This window comes from Cannabis sativa, chromosome 7 (genome assembly GCF_029168945.1).
Source record: "Cannabis sativa cultivar Pink pepper isolate KNU-18-1 chromosome 7, ASM2916894v1, whole genome shotgun sequence".
NCBI lineage: Eukaryota > Viridiplantae > Streptophyta > Magnoliopsida > Rosales > Cannabaceae > Cannabis > Cannabis sativa.
The window spans coordinates 57,146,145-57,165,869 of record NC_083607.1 but is presented as its reverse complement, the minus strand read 5'-3'; the positions used below and the strand labels follow the sequence as shown (position 1 = coordinate 57,165,869).

The 19,725-nt window shown below is 30.8% G+C and overlaps 3 protein-coding genes across 3 annotated transcripts; 2 read left to right on the top strand and 1 right to left on the bottom strand.

The window, feature by feature from the left end:
- The first annotated feature begins 2,822 nt into the window (after positions 1-2,822).
- Positions 2,823-10,182, top strand: LOC115697782 (protein BREAST CANCER SUSCEPTIBILITY 1 homolog). Its single transcript, XM_030624909.2, has 14 exons — positions 2,823-3,055; positions 3,145-3,198; positions 3,292-3,362; positions 3,487-3,600; positions 4,003-4,391; positions 4,570-4,683; positions 4,773-6,287; positions 6,405-6,505; positions 6,681-6,867; positions 6,959-7,056; positions 7,149-7,326; positions 7,420-7,585; positions 7,745-7,863; positions 8,104-10,182. The coding sequence occupies exons 1-14, from the start codon at positions 3,000-3,002 to the stop codon at positions 8,446-8,448; spliced, it is 3,507 nt and encodes a 1,168-aa protein (XP_030480769.1). The 5' UTR covers positions 2,823-2,999; the 3' UTR covers positions 8,449-10,182.
- On the bottom strand, positions 8,664-10,680 carry LOC115697783 (uncharacterized). The gene is made up of 2 exons (XM_030624910.2): positions 10,250-10,680; positions 8,664-10,090 (listed from the first exon to the last, which is right to left on the bottom strand). The coding sequence occupies exons 1-2, from the start codon at positions 10,332-10,334 to the stop codon at positions 9,126-9,128; spliced, it is 1,050 nt and encodes a 349-aa protein (XP_030480770.1). The 5' UTR covers positions 10,335-10,680; the 3' UTR covers positions 8,664-9,125.
- Positions 10,681-17,685: 7,005 nt separating this feature from the next.
- Positions 17,686-19,464, top strand: LOC115697068 (F-box protein SKIP19). Its single transcript, XM_030623976.2, has 2 exons — positions 17,686-18,083; positions 18,537-19,464. Exons 1-2 carry the CDS (start codon positions 17,755-17,757, stop codon positions 19,207-19,209), a joined length of 1,002 nt encoding a protein of 333 aa, XP_030479836.1. The 5' UTR covers positions 17,686-17,754; the 3' UTR covers positions 19,210-19,464.
- Positions 19,465-19,725: the final 261 nt, after the last annotated feature.

Below are 19,725 nucleotides of genomic sequence, written 5' to 3'. Positions count from 1 at the left end.
ATAATTTAATCTTATGTAGAACCTAGAAATGACATTATACATCAAGCAATAATGCAATAAAAGATTAAATATAAAACTAAACATCAATATTATTTTTACTAAATAGTAACACATAGAAAGAGCATGACTAATCCTATATATTTTTAGTAAAAATAATGACAAAGAGATAGAGATGGAGATGGAGGTGATAGTGAAGGAAATGAACATTAATATTACTTTTATTAATTTTTAGACACATAGGGAGAGCATGACTAAACCTATATATCATTTAACAAAAAGTAAATAAAAATGAACATAAAAGATAGAAATGAGCAATACTACCATTACTATAATCACTAAATAAAAATATATAGAAAGAGCATGACTAAGTCTATATATATATTTGGTATAATAGCATAGATAGTATAGATGGAAGAAGAACATAAAAATAAAAGTGGAATATGAACTTGCATTACTCAAATAAACATTACAACAAAAAGTGAATCAAAGATACAAAATAACCTCACTTTGCATATGGAATCATCCCTAACCTTCCAAGGAAGATTAGGCCATTATGCTAATCATTCTCATAAAATTTCTAAAGAGAAAAGATGAGAAGAAAAGTTGAGAGAATTTTGCTATAGTTTTTCTACACTAAAAATTACACACTAAAAATTACTAAAATGAGCTCCTATTTATAGAGCCATAAAAGGACTAAAAATAAATAAATAAAAATTTGGGATTATAAAATAAATATTAAAATTAAATTTGACATTTCAAATCAAAAATAAAATTAATATTATTTTTGTTATCATTGTGATTTTGACTTCTACTCTTTGGATGAAGGTTGAGTGTGGAAGAGGAAAATAGGGTTGATGATGACCTAGACTTATCATCATTGCATCACATGCTTTGGAAGAGACAAAATTGATGATGAGCTTCATGGGCTAGGCTTAACCTTATTGGGTTGGGTTGCTTTGGACTTCAACAAAAATGCCATTTTTTTTTCTTCATTTCTTTTCAACTTTGCTCCTTCCTCTTTCTTTCAACAAAAATACACTTTAATTCCTACAAGAAAGACATAAATTGAATCAAAATCAAATATTTTCATTTATAAAATATATTACAATAATTTCATGAAAATATCAATTAAAACTCAATTTATTTTATCATTTAAAATAAATAAAAGTGTATTTTTAACCACTAATCAGACACAATAAACAGGATCAAGTATGTGAAAAGGGTTTCAGATGAATTTATACATTATGTACATATAATCATGAAATAAATTATGTGAACCATGCAACATTAAATGTTATTTCTGATCTATATTAATAAGTAAATTTGATTATATTGAAATAAGTTTTATTTAGGGCATAAAACCCAACAATTTTTAACGGTAAAAAAAAGTTCAGGGGCATGATTTGGTACATGTTAAAGTTTAGGGGGCAAAAATCACAATTAGCCTAAAAATAAAGATATCATATTTTAATAATTTTTATTTTATATAAAATTTATATTTTTAATGGTACTAAGTTATTTTTAACTTTTTTCTTCTAATTTATATTCTTAAAAAATATATCTATCAAATAAAAATAAATTATATTTAAAATATTATGATAAAAAAATTAAAATAAAAATTATATGAATTTTTCTTAGAAAAAATAAAAAAAAATATATACAATTTAGAAGAAAAAAATATGAAAAAAAAATAAAAATAAGTATTAAAATTAATATAAAATAATGTGAGGAGTTTTTTTTAAATATTAAGAGTATTTTTTAAAAAATATTTAAGTTTATTTTTTTAAAATCATAAGGTGTAATTATTATTTTATGAAGTGGAAATAGAACTCCTTTTTTATTTTCTTCTATTTTTTACCTCAATGTCAATACTAAACAAGTTAATGAAAAGGTTAATTTGTAATTGTTTTCCCTAATAAACTTTGACATATATCAAATCATGTCCACTAAAATTTTATGGCCGTTAATTCTCCCTAAACTATTAAAATTGTTGGATTTAAGGACTTTTATTCAACTACATTGAATTTTATTAATTAAGTGATTGTTTATGTACTAAATTATGCTCCCCAGACTTTAATATATACCAAATCATACCACTCGAACTTTGACATGTCCCAAATTATGCGCCTGAACTTTCATCAATGTTAGATTTTTCTTACTAAAATTAGACAAAAATCCTTAAATCTAATAATATCAATAGTTTAAGAGAGATTTTTAACAATCTTAAAATTTCAACAACATAATTTAATACATGTCAAAATTGAAGAGATAAAAATCCTAATTAGTCTAATGAAAAATACTTTTCTCTCCTTTCCATTACATAATATTTTTCTTCAATCCTATTTTCTTTTCCTTCAATATTGCTATTAGGCGCCAGTGATGCCTAGCACCATCTCGACATGTCATGTTGCGATTGATTAGGGATACTCTCTAAAAACTATTATATTAAATTATGTGGAACCCGATACTTAGTTGGACTAATAACAATATTAACAAATAATTAAGAAGGTGCTAGATACCATTATTACCTTTTAGCATTTTTCTTTTCTTTAATCCTATATTCTTTCCACTCAACCAAACATAGACCAAACTTATTGCCTCCACATTTCTCAATGGTGTCTTGGAGAAGCTATATTATTACTATATGAGCAGAATAAAAAATGAGATTAATTTCGTTTGTGCTGGAGAAGCTATCAGCTATGATCTTGCCACGTAAGCATCGCCACTAAGAATTAATGACGTGGCAAAATCAGAACCTTTAATTAGCTATACCCCACTTTTCAAAACAAAAATTTTATTTAACCCGCCAAAACCAAAACACGGTGAAACTTTAGGCGCGCCTTAGAAAATTGGCGGCTTTATATATACATTCAAAAACACCAAAAAGAAAAACTAAAAGAAAATATTTAAAAGGAAGAAAAAGAAGAAAAACTCTTCGCTTTGGTTTCAATCTCAGAAAAACAATTACAAAGTGTGATTTGAACACAAGAAATAGATCAATGGCGGATCCGAACCATCTTGAAAGAATGGGCAGAGAGCTCAAGTGTCCCATTTGGTATTGTCGACTTTCTTTCCTTTTTTTTTGTTTGTTCTTATCATTTTCACAATATATAAATGTTTTTTTTTTTTTTTGGTTCTTTATAGTTTGAGCTTACTGAGTTCCGCGGCTACACTGAATTGCAACCATGTTTTCTGCAAGTAAGGGTTTGTCTTCCAGAACAAGTTTAGTTGGTTTGGTTTTAGGGTTTGCATTGTATTGGTTGTTGATGTTAGCTGTGTGTTTTTTTTCAGTTCGTGTATTGTGAAATCGATGAAATCAGATTCCAATTGTCCTGTCTGTAAAATTCCATATCGACGTAGAGGTATGTGTTTGAGTTTGAATCTTTGAAGCTTTTATGCTGAAGCATTATATCAGTTTCTTAGAACTGGTTAGCTAAGCTTTATTGTTCTCTTATCATTTTTGGTGTCTATTACATTTTGATGCAGAGATTCGCCCTGTTCCTCACATGGATAATTTGGTTAGCGTTTACAAAAGTATGGAGGTTGCTTCGGGAATGAATATATTTATCACTCAGAATGCATCTGCATCTAAATCATCAGGTATAAATAGCTGGTGTATATATGCATTTGACATGTAAAAAAGGGTGTACATTAATTGTGCGGTTAATAATGTAAGAGCACAGATGTACAATGGCATTTTAATTATGTTCTTATGATTTTTAATCTTCATAACAACCATTTAGCTCCCTACCTAAAGACTAATTTTGATCCTAAGCTTTGATACATTTTTCATAGGTTAGTTTAATGTACAAGGATAGAGTACAAATGCATCATACTTGTTTTCATTATAACCAAGACCTTCTCTCTTTGTTTATAGAGGTGTTCTTGTTCTTAAGTTTGGCAAGATGTCATTTTTAATTTTTCTTTTTCAAAATGCCTTTTTTGTTGTCTTTTTTTTGGGTTTGGGTTATTCTTTTCCCTTATGTTATTTCCACATTACAGATGGAAAAAAGCCAGTGGATGATTCCAACATTCGGAACAGGCATGATTCTAGCCAAATTTGTATAGAAAAGCAGGACACTTTCAAAGAACAAGGATCAATAGAAAGATGTAACTCTGATCTTAAAGTTTTTGATTCTGGTCATGCAAAACCTTCATTTCCAGCCAAGAAAAGAATTCAGGTGCCACATTCACAACCTGGAGATGTTGATAAATTATCTGAAGAACCGAATCTTTCACCTTTCTTTTGGTTGAGAGATGATGAAAATGTAGAGAATTTAAGTCAGCAAACTTGTACAGATCCATTCATTAATATGTCACTTCCAGCTATTCCTGCTTTCAGTGATATCAAAGATTCTGATGATGAAAACTCGTTAGAAATGGCCCCTGAAGTGAGTGCATATTTAGTTTATTTATCCTATGCTAGCTTTCTATTTAGTAATGTACTTTTTCGAGTTAAACAATCAAGAATCAACTAAGACTAAGTAATATGATTTATGATATAACAAATTTATTGCAGACCTTGAAAAATTGCCACTTATTTTCTCTTCAATTTCTGATCTTTTGTAGGAAGGAGAGCCTGGTAAATCCTATAATGTTGCTGATATGTTTGATAGTGAAATGTTTGAATGGACACAAAGAGCTTGCTCTCCTGAATTGTGTACAAGTCCTTTTAAGACGCAGGTACAGATTTTTGTCCCACTTGATATTTGTCTATTTTAATGTCCAGTTTTGTTAAGTCAGCAGCTTTACTAAATTAAATAAAAATGCAGGTTGCTGATACTGATGAATTGGCCGTTCAAGGTGAAGCCCTGAAAGAAGTACGAAAGGGTAAAAAAAGAAGCAAAGTATTGCCAGCTAGAAAGGAAGATGACAGATGCACTATTGAACTGAATGATACTTCTCTTCCTGGAACCAACAATGCTAATGATCAAGCAGGTTGTCAGAGTTCTAAGAAGAGAGGCTGTAAGGCCAAAAAAGCAGTTAAAGTGATGTGTCCTCAGAAAAAGTCCAAGGAAGTTGGAGTGAGTGTAGATTCAAATGAGAAAAGTCAAGAAATGCTCAATATTTCTAATATGGAGGTTGCTGATACGAATGAATTAGTAGTTGAATCAGAAGACCTGAAAGAAGTACTGCAGGACAAAAAAAGAGGCAAAAAAAAGCTAGCCAGGAAAAAAGAAAACCAATGCACTAATGAATTGTGTGACACTTCCCTTCATAGAACCAACAATGTTAATGATCAAGAAGGTTGTCAGAGTTCTAAGAAGAGAGGTCGGAAGGCGAAAAAAACAGTTGGAACCACATTTCTTGAGAAAGATGCTGAGGATGCTCTTGGATTTAGTGTTGATTTAAATGAAAAAGGCAAAGAGATGCTCAATAGTTTTAAAATGCAGGTTGCTGATAATGATCAATTGGCAGTTCAAGCAGAAGACCTGAAAGAAGTACCAAGAGACAAAACAAGAGCTAAAAAGGTGCTAGCTAGGAAAGAAGGCAATGGAAGCACTAATGAATTGTGTGACAATTCCCTTCTGGGAACCAAATATGCCAATGATTGTCAGAGTTCTAAAAAGAGAGGTAGGAAGGCCAAAAAAACTGGTGGAGCCACTTGTCCTGAGAAAAATGCTAAGGAGGCTCTTGGAATTAGTGTTGATTTGAATAATAAAGGTCAAGAAACGCTCAGTACTTTCAAAAGAGCTAAGAAAATTTGTGCTGCCTCTGAAGGAGCTGAAACATTAGATGAAGAGAATAAAGACACTAGCACTGAACTGCCTATTTCCTTAGGGAAGAAAAAGAGATGCAAGGATCTTAGCTCAAAGAGTCCTGGTAGCAACAGTGATAAGATCCATGTCCAGAACCAGATACAGCATCCAGTGAGCTTAAAAAGGCAAAGACTTGACAGTATGCAAAATGATTCTGAAGAAGCATCTAATGTGAATGGCCAAACAAACGAGGATGCCATAGCTAATTTATCTGCTTTATTAGTTCCTCTAGCCAATAAGATCAAACCCTCTGAATCTATGAAGGAATCCAATAAACTTTCCAGTATAGCAAAAGCTAAGTCAAGTGATCATGGATTGAGGAACAAAAGAAAGTTGAAAGTGTCATTTATAGGGGACTCTACTGGTGAGATAGCTGATGACATTCAACACAAGTTGGATGTTGGAAGTTTCACTGATCCATCGAAAGTGAAGAAACTTTCTTTGACTGGTGATGTGGTATTGCAGAGATGCCAAAACATTCCCAGTAAAATTCAATGCGCCTTTTGTCTTTCTTCTGAAGAGACAGAGGTATTTACTTCATCTAAATTTCTTTTGTCATGTAACATTAATTCCCTCATATATACACTGTCCATTTATATTCTAAATCCGTTAATAATCATCGTATTTGCCAAACCAAAATTACAGGCTTCTGGAGATATGGTTCACTACTACAATGGCAGACCAGTTGCTGCAGATTACAATGGTGGCTCCAAAATCATACATTCACACAGAAGTTGCACTGAATGGTAAGACTTTTTCTGAGCAGCAAAAACATATTTTCTTCTTTTATATGTGTAATTGAGACATTATCTATTGTGTTTTTAATATACTGAGTCTTAACTTTGAAAGAGTTAATGGGATTAGTTAGGAGCTTTTCAAATGTTAGTTTCTTTGGACTGATTACTGTAAAAATATGTGAAGGGCACCAAATGTGTACTTTGAAGATGGCGCTGCTATCAATCTTGAAGCTGAATTAACTAGAAGTCGAAGAATTAAATGTAGTTGCTGTGGAATAAAAGGTGCTGCCCTCGGTTGTTATGAAAAGAGTTGTCGCAAGAGTTTCCATGTAACCTGTGCCATGTTGATGCCCCAATGCCGATGGGATACAGTACGTGCTAATTTCCTTTCAGAACTTTTATTGGTTTTTACTTGTTTTTGTAGTTCAAAATAATATATTCTAATCTTGGTTTGTATTTCAGGAAAACTTTGTTATCCTATGTCCACTTCATCCTGAATCTAAGTTCCACTGTGAGAGTTTGGAATCACAGGCAAGAAAGAGGACTTGCAACTCGAAAAAGTAAATAGACCCTTTTCTGAAAGTTCCAATTATTTACATTAACCAGACAGAAATACTGAACTAACTTTTTTTTTTTTCATGATCATGGTTAGGCTATCATCTGTTAATCATAATAAAGTTAAGCATGATCTTGGTACCTCTCCTAGATCATCTGTTCAAAATAGTAAAGTTGCTATTAAGCAAGATCTTGCTACCACTCCAAGCTGGAGTTCCTGTGGAATCTCTAAAAAAATAGTTCTCTGTTGTTCAGCTCTGACAAATTCAGAGAGGGTAAGGAAGATTAATGTATTAATTAAGTCTTTCCATCTTAACATCTTTTCACTGTAAAGTCTAAATAATATCCTTTGTGGGTCGGTACTGCAGGAAACAGTTTCTGAATTTGAGAGAATTTCTGGAATTACAATTTCAAAGAAGTGGGAATCAAATGTCACTCATGTTATTGCATCAACGGATGAAAGTGGAGCATGCAAAAGAACCCTCAAAGTTTTGATGGGTATTTTGGATGGGAAGTGGATACTAAGTATGAAATGTAAGTAGTACTAAATCATTTATCAAACATTTCTAATGCGTGTTTGATTTGGACTCTAACTTTAAAGAGGATTAAAACCTGGTTATGTATATATCTATCATGTGATAAAAGTGCTGCTCATAACCTATTATTTTGTTTCAATTGTCTATGCCTGAATAGGGATCAAGGCATGCATGGAAGCAATGAAACTTGTTGATGAAGAGTGTTTTGAAGTTACTGTGGACAGTCATGGAATCCAGGATGGCCCTCGACTTGGAAGACTCAGGGTTCAGAACAAGGTTGGTTCCCCATAACCTTCACAAAATCATTTATTTATCTTAGCTCATCACTTTTTGTACTTCTTTTAAAGCGCCTAGCTTAACAACTTAATTAAATATTTGAACCATTTTTTGATATTGAATGCATTTTTCTGTTATTTTTACCTTTACAGTTAGTACTAAAACTCTAGTGATAATCTCAAGTGAGCACTTTGCATTATTGTATCATGACATTCAAATTTATAAATTTTCTTGTTGCAGCAACCGAAGCTGTTTGACGGGTTTAAGTTTTATTTCATGGGAGATTTCGAATCTTCATACAAAGGCTATCTACAAGATCTCATAGCTGCTGCTGGAGGAACTATTCTGCATAGAAAACCTGTTTCATCTCCCCATAAAGAGATGCTGTTCAGCTCTTTCGAAAGCCAAACGTATGTTATTTACAGCCTCGAGCTTCTTAATCATTCTGATCCCACCAAGAGGGACGAGACCATTAGCCATAGGCGGTACAATGCAGAGGTTCTAGCAAGTTCATCTGAAGCCAAAGTAGTAAGCAATTCATGGGTTTTGAACTCTATTGCTGCTTCCAAGTTACAAAGTTTCTAAAAATAAAATGCTTGTTTTATTATTTACAAAAAGTCATGTACATATTTTAGGCCACCTTTTCAATAAACATTAGAAACTTTTTTTCTCATAGTGGTGTAGTAATATAAGGTATTTTTCTTTTTAAGGTGATTTTGTCTCTTTGGCATGTGTTAATGATTTTAAATCAAACTAAATATTAGGAAGAACATAGAAAAGGTGAACAGTACTATTAAGAGTTGCTCAAACTTTTCATTATCATCTCTTGCTTTCAAAGAAAAGGATACTAAATAAGAAGTAAATTGGAATTATACAACAGTGTGGGGCAGGGGTAAGAAGTGGGGTCATGTCAAAACCTGGAAAAAATCAAATCACACAAACACCCAACGTGCTAAAAGTTAATGTTTCTCCTTTTTGACACATCATAACTGATTCTCTTTGGCCTTTTCTCAAAATTCCAAAGATAGTGGTACAATGTTGAGCACCCTAAAAATCTACACAAAAACAAAAGAGGACCCAAATGTGGTCAGACCAGATAGGGGGGCTCCTATTCTAGGAGAGCAATGTCTCTAGCATTTTACATCTCCACCAGAACCCATCACCTATTCTTCATATTTATTGCTTTTCTCTATTTTCATCCACATCACACCACCCTCTTGTCTAAATTCCACAAGTAAATTTTGAGTGACTTACAATCTCAGTTACTCCAAAACAGCAGCAGTAGCAGAACACTTACTGACTTTTTTGGTGTCACTTTTGTTCTTCTTAGGAGACTCACTTTTCTTGTACCTATGCTTAGAAATCTTCAAATTAAGATCCTCAAACATACCCTCCAAAGCCTTAATATCCTCAATAATATCCACACTTTCATCATTGTTATTATTATTATTATTATTCTTCTTATTACCAATAATAATCTTCTCCTTCAAACTCTTCACTCTCTCAACCCCATTCTTCACTTCACCTCCAATTCTCTCAATCACATTCTCCATTTTCCCATTCTCCTCTTGACAATCCTTAAGCTTTCTCTTCATAGATCTATACCCATCAAGGGATTTCAAAAGCTGCTCAGAAAGAGTCTTGTTCCTTTCCTGTAAAGCAGCATTATTATTACCACCTTGGCTGGACTCTCCCACACCAGATAATAACAATCTCTTATTATTATTAATAATATCCTTATGTTCAACAGCACAAGCTTTCACTTTCCCTAACAACATGTCGTTTTGTGCTCTTAAATCACTTATCAACTCTTCAAGCTCAGCAATTTCTTGAACTTTCCTAGAAAGCTCAGAAGCCATAATCTCTTTCTCTTTACCCAAACTTGTACACATAATCTCAAGACTCTTCCTAGCAGCCAAGCTCATACTCAATTGTCGTTTAAGCTTTTCTTTGTCGTCGTTTATAGAAGAAGAACAAGAAGAACAAACCAACATCTCATTTGGCTTCTTTTCCCTTGGAGCGTTACTGCTTGGTTTCAGATCCGTATTGCATCTTCGGAGCTCCGGTTTTCGACCCGAACTCTGAGATTTCTGAATCCGGGTCTTCAGGTCTTCCAATATGCTCATCATTCCGGCTACCCTTTGGGTTTTCCGGTCATCTTTGCTCCCGCCGGCCTCGTTGTGATCTTGGACTAGTTTTAACAGAAGCTTAACGCTTGTGGAGATGCCTTAAAATAATAACAAAAAAATAAAAAAAAAATAAAAAAGTTGTTGATGGGATTTCGAGAATTCTCTGATTGTTTCTCGGGAAAATGAAAACAAGGACATTACATTACATAATATTATATACATACAATGATATATGAATATGACATTATAATTATTACCTTCGAAACTGTGATCTTCTGATCTTTCGGCATGATTCTGTGAAGATGGTAAATCAGGAGATGAAAAAGCTCTAAGCCCACTCATATTTGCTTTTTCCCGGGAAAATGGATCTTCAGTAATGTAATAGAGAGAAAAGAAAAGAGACAAAATTAATATTTGAGTACAAATAATAAAAAGCAAAGCTTTATTGTATATCCAGAAATGGTGGATCAAATGAAACAGAGAGAAAAAAAAAGTGTTTAATGTTTGTAATTTTATTAAAGAAAAATTTATAATAATTATAATAATAATTAAAAACAAAAAAGAGAGAGAGAGAGCTAAAAAGGAGTTAAAAGAGAAGAAGGAGATATTGCTTTCGCACTCTCTCTCTCTCTTTTTCTTTCTCTCTCTCCAATTAGTTAATATTTAATAATTTATTAGTTTTATTTTTTATTTTTTTATTTATTTTGTATTTTGTGAATAATATTATTGTCATGTTATGATGTTGTTGGGTTTGTTTGGTGATTCGCAAGTTTCTGTAATGGTTGGCTATTTGGATGGTTGTAAATGATGCACAATAATTATTGAGTTCTTCTTCTTTTGACTTTTTCTTTGCCACTCTTCTCGTGGCTCCTTTTGACTTTTTATTTACAAAAATATGGCTATAAAAGGCTCTATATTATTATGATTATAATAATAAAAAATCATCTTTATCAATTTATATTCAAATATAAATCACTTTATGTATGTATAATTCATTCATTAGAGGAGAATAATATTTCAATTTTCAACCAAATGATCTAATCCTCCACTTAAGACAATTAAATTAAGAAAGTGGTTGTATTCCGATATTTTTTTTTTTTTTGCGCTATTTAGGATTTTGACTTATGAATTATAACTTATGTATTATCGTGCTTTTAAATTTTTTAGTTTGTTAAAAATAATTCCGGAACTATTCATATTATAAATTAGTCTTTTTATCTGGTTTTGTAACACGGGCAACTGTTTAGAAAATTATCACATAAGTATCATGTGTGTAAATAATTTTTAAAAAAAATTTAAAATTTTTAATTTAGTTTTACACATTTTTTAATCATCATTAATTAATTTTTAATTTAATAATTTTCTTTTAAAAATATATATTTTTTATTTTTAAATTATACAGGTAACACTAATATAATAATTTTTTTTTTGAAATAATAATATAATAATTTTTTAAACATTTATATTATCATTTTATTTATCACGTATAATAAAATTTAAGAGAAAAATTATTTATAATAGTTTAGAAACTATTTTTAACCCGCGAAAAATTTAAAGAGCACAATAATATATTAATTAGAGACAAAAATCTAATATATATTTGGCCATATTTTTTTTTGGGTGTCGTGATATATTATTCCAAATCAAAACTATATATAATATATTTTATGTTCATTATAATAAAATATCCTTAATCGTTGAATTATTATGGGGTTACAAGAATAAAAAAAAACATTATCAAGAAGAAGAAATAGAGAGGAGAGAGAGTTGGGACGGAAAAAAGAGAGGATTGAGAAAAAGAATTAAATAAAGGAGAGAAGAAAGTAAAGGTAGAAAGATAACCAAATACAGAAATTATAATTTTAGATATATTACATAAATAAATAAATTTGAATAAGTAATGGTTAAAATATTTATTGTTTTTAAAATAAGGTCCATCCTAGTTTATAAGGATGTTTATTGGGCAACATTTAATATTTTTAGGTCTATTCAGATTCGATTCAATTATATATTAGATGTTAGATTTTACCATTTAATCCCACCCAATTAATAGCACCCATCCAATCGATCTAACATCCATTGAATGTTGGATTGGATAGGTTCTATCCGTTAAATGTATTTCATATATATTTATTGGCTTAATTTGAATTTATTCAATATTTTAAATTAGTATTTTTTGGATCGGATGGGATCCATCCAATATTTTAGGTCCAGTGTATATTGGATTGGATTAGATTGGATCCATCAAATCTAAGAAAAAAAGAGTAAAATTTTAATGTTAATTTTTATATATACATATATGGAACACTTCTCAATAGGTACTACCCATTGATGGGTACTAAATAAATTGAACAATAAATATTAAATATTTTACATTTAATATTATAAAATCTAATTACTCATCCAAATTAAATGAAAATACTAATTAGTTTAATTGGATATTGGATGTATTAGATTTTTAGACATCCCATCCAACATTTGATCCGATCCAATTGGATATTCAAAAATAATATCCAATCTGATCTGATCACAATTAGATATCTAATGTTTAGCGCTCAGTTGTAATTGGATCGGTCGGTTGTCATTAGATTGGATCGATTTATTCACACCCCTATCGTTCTATACATAATATTTTACAATATTTTTTATATTAAAAAATAGATCTAAAATACATATGGATCTTAAATTAATATCAGATTATCAAGTTATTGTATGAATCAATAAGATGAAAGACATACATAATTTCATGAAATTAGATATGAAATGAGATGATGGGTATATGATCTTCGAAAGACTAATCTTCTATCTATGGGGAGGGGACCAAACCCTTATGTTCTTTATATAACAAACTAATTAGAGCCCCATAAACTTTAATTTGGTTTAGTATTGGGTATTACACATTACAAAACCCTTACCAAATAATATGTTTATAGGACTCATTTAATTAGATCACTTATTTAGCACAGTTTAGAATATTCGCTCAAATAAATGAAATTATCTTAATTTGTAAGCCCACATATTAGATTATTAAAAATAACCCAACAATCTCTCACTAGGGCTACAAATTAATTTCAATGACAATTACATTTGATTAATCTTATGTGCACACAAACTTGCTAATTATTCTTAAAACATCTCCTTTAGACTATCTGGTCCATCTCATATACCAGTATGAGACAAAAGCGACCTTCGTTACATTTATCGTAACTGGACCCATGAATGATCACCATATCAAATATATTTAATGACATAGTGTTGGATTTTGTGCTTTAAATAAAATTCATTTTAATATAATTAGATTTACTAATTAATATAAGATCATAAATCGCTTTTATGTTGCATGGTTCACATGATTTATTTCATGATTACGTTTAATGTATAAATTCTATTAAGTCCAGAATATATGTAAATATGTATATATTTGTTCATGATTATAGTGTCGTCAGCACAGTAGAATATAATCATGATTATATGTTCAAAAATTTAATTATCAGAATTTGTCAGTTCACTGGATTTAGACTGGCATGATAATGTGAGATAAGGTATACTTACACCGTGGATAAGTGTTATGTCCTTTCCAGGGTATTGGTAAAGTTGACCAATATCGGATGTATGAAGTATACATTGGAAGTGACCGATATTGGTCTTGAAGAAGATATCATAAACTTACCGTTATATCTTTTTAAGTCAATATCAATGGTTGATTTTAGGTCTATGGATCTTAATCCTGATATGGTTAGGCTCAATCTTAGTTGTATTATTTATGTTCTTCAATTTATTCGTTTAAGTCGACTAATTGGATCTTCTCGTGACATACAGATTAAGGACATGGTAGTTCAATTGAGTGGGAGCACTAAACATAGATATAGAATCTATAACTTCTATAAGTATTTAGAAGTGAAACGATGATTTCCTTCGAGCTTGGCTGAGTAGAGATAAATGATTGAGGCCTCATTTCAATAATTATATTAGTTTACTGAAGTATCATTTATAGGTTGCTAAGTGTTTTAAGGATAAAATACATTGAAGGGTAGAACAGTAAATTTATCCCTATTCAGTGTAGATCATTTATAGAAGATCCTTGACTATTAGGATTGTAACAATAGATAATCATAACGTATCTATATCATGGTACATATAGAGCGTTCTATATAAACTGAGAGTGTATTCAATTCCAAATTTATAGTGGCGCAAGACGGAATTAATAAGTTAGAGAATTTACTTGGTAAATTCTAGATCTACCTATTGAAAGCTCGGTTATATAGGCCCATGGTCCCCTCCCTAGTTGATATAATACTGTTTGTAGACTCAATTAATTGATTTTAATTAATCAATTATAATTCTAAAATTAGACTATGTCTTATTTATAAATTTCACTAAGCAAGGGCTTAATTGTGAAGAAAAGAGGTTTTGAGGTCAATTTGTTAATTAAGAGACTTTATATGGTCAAATTAATAAATTACATAAATAATAATTTTATTTAGTAATTAATTATAATTATTAAACAAATAGTTTTGGCATTTATAGGATTGAATTGGAAAATATAGTATTATTGAAAAGAATAATAAGTGGTTGAAATATAGTGAAAAAAATCTAACTAGAAATTGGTCCACTTAAGTGTACGGTCATGAAGTTTATTTTGCCCAATATTTTATTCTTTTTAATCCATATACTTCAACCTTAAGCCCTAGTTGAAACACTATAAAAAGAACATGATTCTCTCATTTCATCCTCTTATCAATTTAACTATTGCCTTCAACCTAGATAAGAGAGTTCATTCCTTAGTGATTTTACCTCCTTCATTGTTCTTCACATTCAAAACCCATAGTGAAAGAGTGCCATGCCCACACATAGCAAGTCAAGTACTCAATCATAGTGAGTAAGACGGTGGTAACCAAACCCGAAGGAGAGAAAGAGATCCAGGTTCAGATCTTGATAATGCTCTGCTACAGAAAGGAATCAAGGGCTAGAGATCTTGAATGGAAGGAGTCATATTATTCCGCTGCAATCAATGTAAGGTTTTCTTAAACCCTTATATGTTTAATTTCATTGTTTTAGAGAATTCATATTTAGGATGTTAATTCAACACACTTGTTAGTAAATCTAGATCCTGGTAAAATATTCCCAACACATAGATCATATGAATGTGTAACTGGAAATCACATGTAATGTTATCTTAATCATGCCTATGTTTCTAATTGGTTCTTTATTCGTTAGTGAGATTAATCCTTAGTCTTTCAAATTTTATGTCAAACCACAATTGAAAGATAACACATTCAGATTAATAAAGATAATAAAACCATCAACTTTATTTTACAAAAAACTAAACCTACTTAAAGTAGTGTAACAATGTCAATCAACAAAGTAACTAATATTGAAAACAAACTCCCACTAAAATTGAATATCATCAAATAAAACAACACCCATGTAATCAATATGCTCTTGAAAGACCTTGAGTGTCAAAACTTTATTTAGTGGGTCTGCTAGCAATAAGTTTGGTCCAATATACTCGATAGCTACTATCTTACTCTGAACTATATTTTTAACAACTAAAAACTTAATGTCTATGTGTTTAGACTTTGATAAGCTTCTATTGTCATCTGAATATAGAACTGCTAATAGATTGCCACAATATACCTTTAGCAGTCTTTCAGTTCCTTACACAACCTATAGTCAAGTGATAAAATTTCACAGCCATATTACATTATTGTAGGGGTATTCATAAAAGCTGATAAATCAAAACTGACCATCAAACCGTAACTGAATTTTTGGTTCCACGTCATCACCAAATTTGGCGATTGGTTTCCGTTTTGGTTTTTTTGACATGGCGGTCGCTTTCGGTTTTTGAAATAGAAAAATAGTTAAACTAAAAAACTACCAAAACTGCCAAAAACCGCAATAAACTGCCAAAACTGTCCAAAACTGCCAAACTAAAAAACTGCCAAAAACCGTACGGTCGGTTTTATACGATTATAATTTCTAAACGGTTAGTCACGGTTTTCGTAAAATAAAAACCGTAACCGACCGGTCGGTTATAAAATTGTAAAAACCGACCATAATCGACCGATTTTCAACCCTACATTATTGGTTGTCTCATAACAAGCTATGAATTCTGTTGCAATAATAGAATGAGCTATGAGTGTCTGCTTAGCACTTTTGCATGATATAGCTCTTCTAGACAACAAGTAGACATAACCAAAAGTGGATCTCTTAGTTTCTTGGCAACCCACAACATCAGTGTCAGGATACCTAATGATCTCTAATTTTTCTAACCTCCGATAAGTGCGCATATAATCATTTGTTCTTTATAATTACTTGATGACCCATTTGGCCGCCTTCTAATGATCCATACTAGGGTTACTCAAGTATTTGCTCAATATAGTCACTATGTACCCCAGAATTGAATGCGTACATACCGAGCATACATAAGAATTCTATCTGCCTAAAATAACAAACAAAACAAATAAAATAATACAAAATAAACAAAATAAGATTAACAACACAAAATTTATCTACCCATCTGACCGTTGTACATGTATTCGCAGAACCTACTTCACTATGGTTGAATATTTAAGATATTCAAACTTAACTAGCATGCATATTATTACACCCATCCGACTGCAGTATAATACATCACAAAACTTACTTCACTACGGATGAATATTTAAGATATTTAAACTCCATTAAGCATGCATTGATAATTAATTATAATAACAAAAAGTTAGTGAATGTAGATACCTATAGCAAATTAAAATTCGATCAACACTAAATTATTCGTAACCTTAAAAATTATCTCACAACCTACAATATAATGAAATATAACAAAATTAGAATTTTAATTATTTAATTACTTAATAGTTATAAAAAAAGTAACAAGTTACTAGTTACAAAATTATATATATATATATATTAATTTTTTGAAAAAATAACATATATAATAAATTATATCTCACACTAATACAATTTTAAAAATTTTATTTCTAAACGAATTAAATCTCTCCTATCTCATTCTCATTCACAATATATATACATACATGGATGCACTCTTAATGAGTATTACCCATGAATGGTTATTACCCATAAATGGGTAATATTAAAATTTTTTGAGTTTTTATGATTAATTTTTTTATTTAATTAGAAAAAATTCTTATTTTTACATTATATGAGTTGGGATTGGTTTATCAGCTAAAAATAAAATAATTAAAAAAAAGTTTTTCGACAAAAAAGTGATAAAAAAAGTTGATTTGACTTAAATATTTTCTTATATAAATATATTTTTGATATAGTGTAAAAAGATGTATTTTTTGATATTTTTTTAATTAAGTAACTAAATTAAGCATAGAAATTTAATTTTCTCTTTTATTATTCGCTCTCAGACCAAAATTTAATGGTTTAATATTTTTAAAAGAGATAAATATAATAAATTTTGAAAGAGCTCATAAAATTTAGGTTGCTATACTGATTTTGGTTGCAATTTAGGTTACTTCGTTAGTTGCAATTTAAATTTCTATGTAGAATTCTATAAAAATGTAAAAAAAAAACTGTTTTGAATATAAATTTTTATATGAAATTTCGTAAAAATGTAAAAAAAAATGTTTTAAAGTGTAAAAATTAAAAAATTAAAAAAAAAAATATATAATGTAATTTTCTATGTTTCTTTTTCTTTTTTTTTTATTTTACATTTCCCATTCAAATTTCTTCATTTTCTCGACACTGGAAAACCTTAGCTTGCAGTTGCACACGAAATTCTCTGCTATCGCCAATGGCGTCTTCCACCTCTACGGAGCCCTCTCCGCCGGAAGAACTGAGGAACTGGCTGGAATTGCCGCGCGATGTGACGGCGTCGATTCTCTCTCGTCTGGGTTCGATTAAAATCATGACGACTGCTCAGATGGTTTGCAAGTCGTGGCTTTATATCTGCAAGGATCCTTATATGTGGCGAACCATTGACATTCACAGCCACGAAATTGATTCCGAATGGGACTCGGAAAAGATGTGCCGCGACATTGTCGACCGAAGTTGTGGCCAACTCGTTGATTTCAACATCGAGAAGTTTGGAAACGACGAACTTCTTCGGTATATCACTGCTAGGTATTCTAATTCTTCTTACTTCTCTTTCATTTTGATTTAAAGAAGGAAAGAAGTGAACTTGACTATTGTATTGTGTTTCAACTTGATAATTTGGGTTATCAAATTCTTATGCTTTTGTTTTATTGATTATTACTATAATTTACAATGTTCTTCATGAAATTTTAATAGTTTTTTTATTTAAAGAAAGATTTAAGAACTATTATTTTAGATAGGTAGATATTTAGGTAACCAATTTGATGATCCTTCACTTGATTAGTTCAATGAAAAAGTTTTGGGATGTTGATGTTGTGATGTTTGTATTTAGATTGATTATCACTTCTCTTTTGTTATAATTATTCATTTTTGTTTTTAATATCTTTAGCATTTGTTGCAGATGTTTCCATTTTCCCCATTTTTTCAGTTTCATTCTTTACATTAGTGCTTACTTTTATTTCCTGTAAAACCTTTCAACAGTTCAAGTCAGATCAAACGCCTTCGATTTGCTTCTTGCTCTGATCTTTCAGATGAGGGATTGATTGAAGCTATCGGAAAGCTTCCACTGTTGGAAGAGCTTGATTTGACACACTGCGAAATCTCAGAAACTGTTATCGAAGCATTGGGGCGCTGTTGCCCTCATCTCAAAACATTGAAATTGTACACAGAAGCTTATGCACGCTCTAACTACTTCTTTCTTGATCAAGAGATTGATTTTAACAATGTTGTGATTGCCATTAGCAAAAACTTGCCAGAACTACGCCATTTGCAGCTTATTGGAAGTTGGATGAATAACCTGGGCTTGCAAGCAATTCTTGATGGTTGTTGTAAGCTCGAATCACTTGACCTGCGCCGATGTCTCAATATTAATTTGAAGGGAGATTTGGGGAGAAGGTGTGCTGAGCAGATCAAACTTGTGAAGTTACCTTCTGATTCACTTGAGGGTTGTGTTCGTATTTCTGATCCTGGTGAGATGTTTTCAGGGGAAGACGATGATTTTCCCTTTGCCGATCAGGACCCCTTTCTGAGTAATCTTCTTGAATTTGAAGATGAGTTTGATGATGACTTTGATATTGGATACTCAGATGGGGATGGTTTTTTCGACTACGATGATTTTACAGCCATTAACTATGATGAGGAGGACTTCTATTAACACTTCATAAGATCTTATGGCAGGATGGCATGGCAAGGATTATTGTGTATAGTGGAAGAATCCATGTTTTGTGGTACATACCTTAGGAAGAACAGAGTTTAGTTAGTCTGGTTTTTGTTTTTGTTTGATTAACTACTAAATTAAGATAGAAGTTTGGTTCTTTTTTCGTTTATGTATTACAATTTACAAGTGAGATCTTATTTTCTAATTCGACTTTATGCTTAGAACTAATGAAGGTTGGAGCAAGTTTTGACTCTCATATAGTCCTAACATTTATATATTTTCAACTTCATCGTGTTAAAAAGCCAAGTAAAGTCCTGAACTTCCAACTTACTTTACATAAGAATTACGTGAGAAATGTCTCTTGAAAGAACCCACAAACTACTATAGTATAAGTTTAAAATACATGCATCATAATATAAAAAGAATGCCAACACCCAAAACAATTAATAAAATATGTTTAGAGTAATGAATGTTGTTCTATAGTTTAAAAATTAAAAGAGTTTTTTTTTTTGA

Excerpts from the sequence above, each read along its gene's own strand:
- LOC115697068 (XM_030623976.2), top strand. The coding sequence starts at position 17,755 with ATGGCGTCTTCCACCTCTACGGAGCCCTCTCCGCCGGAAGAACTGAGG. Across the intron at positions 18,084-18,536 it reads CTTCGGTATATCACTGCTAG|TTCAAGTCAGATCAAACGCC; the intron begins GTATTCTAATTC and ends ACCTTTCAACAG.
- LOC115697783 (XM_030624910.2), bottom strand. The coding sequence starts at position 10,334 with ATGAGTGGGCTTAGAGCTTTTTCATCTCCTGATTTACCATCTTCACAG. Across the intron at positions 10,091-10,249 it reads AGAAGATCACAGTTTCGAAG|GCATCTCCACAAGCGTTAAG; the intron begins GTAATAATTATA and ends TATTATTTTAAG.
- LOC115697782 (XM_030624909.2), top strand. The coding sequence starts at position 3,000 with ATGGCGGATCCGAACCATCTTGAAAGAATGGGCAGAGAGCTCAAGTGT. Across the intron at positions 6,506-6,680 it reads CACAGAAGTTGCACTGAATG|GGCACCAAATGTGTACTTTG; the intron begins GTAAGACTTTTT and ends AAATATGTGAAG. Across the intron at positions 6,868-6,958 it reads CCCAATGCCGATGGGATACA|GAAAACTTTGTTATCCTATG; the intron begins GTACGTGCTAAT and ends TTTGTATTTCAG.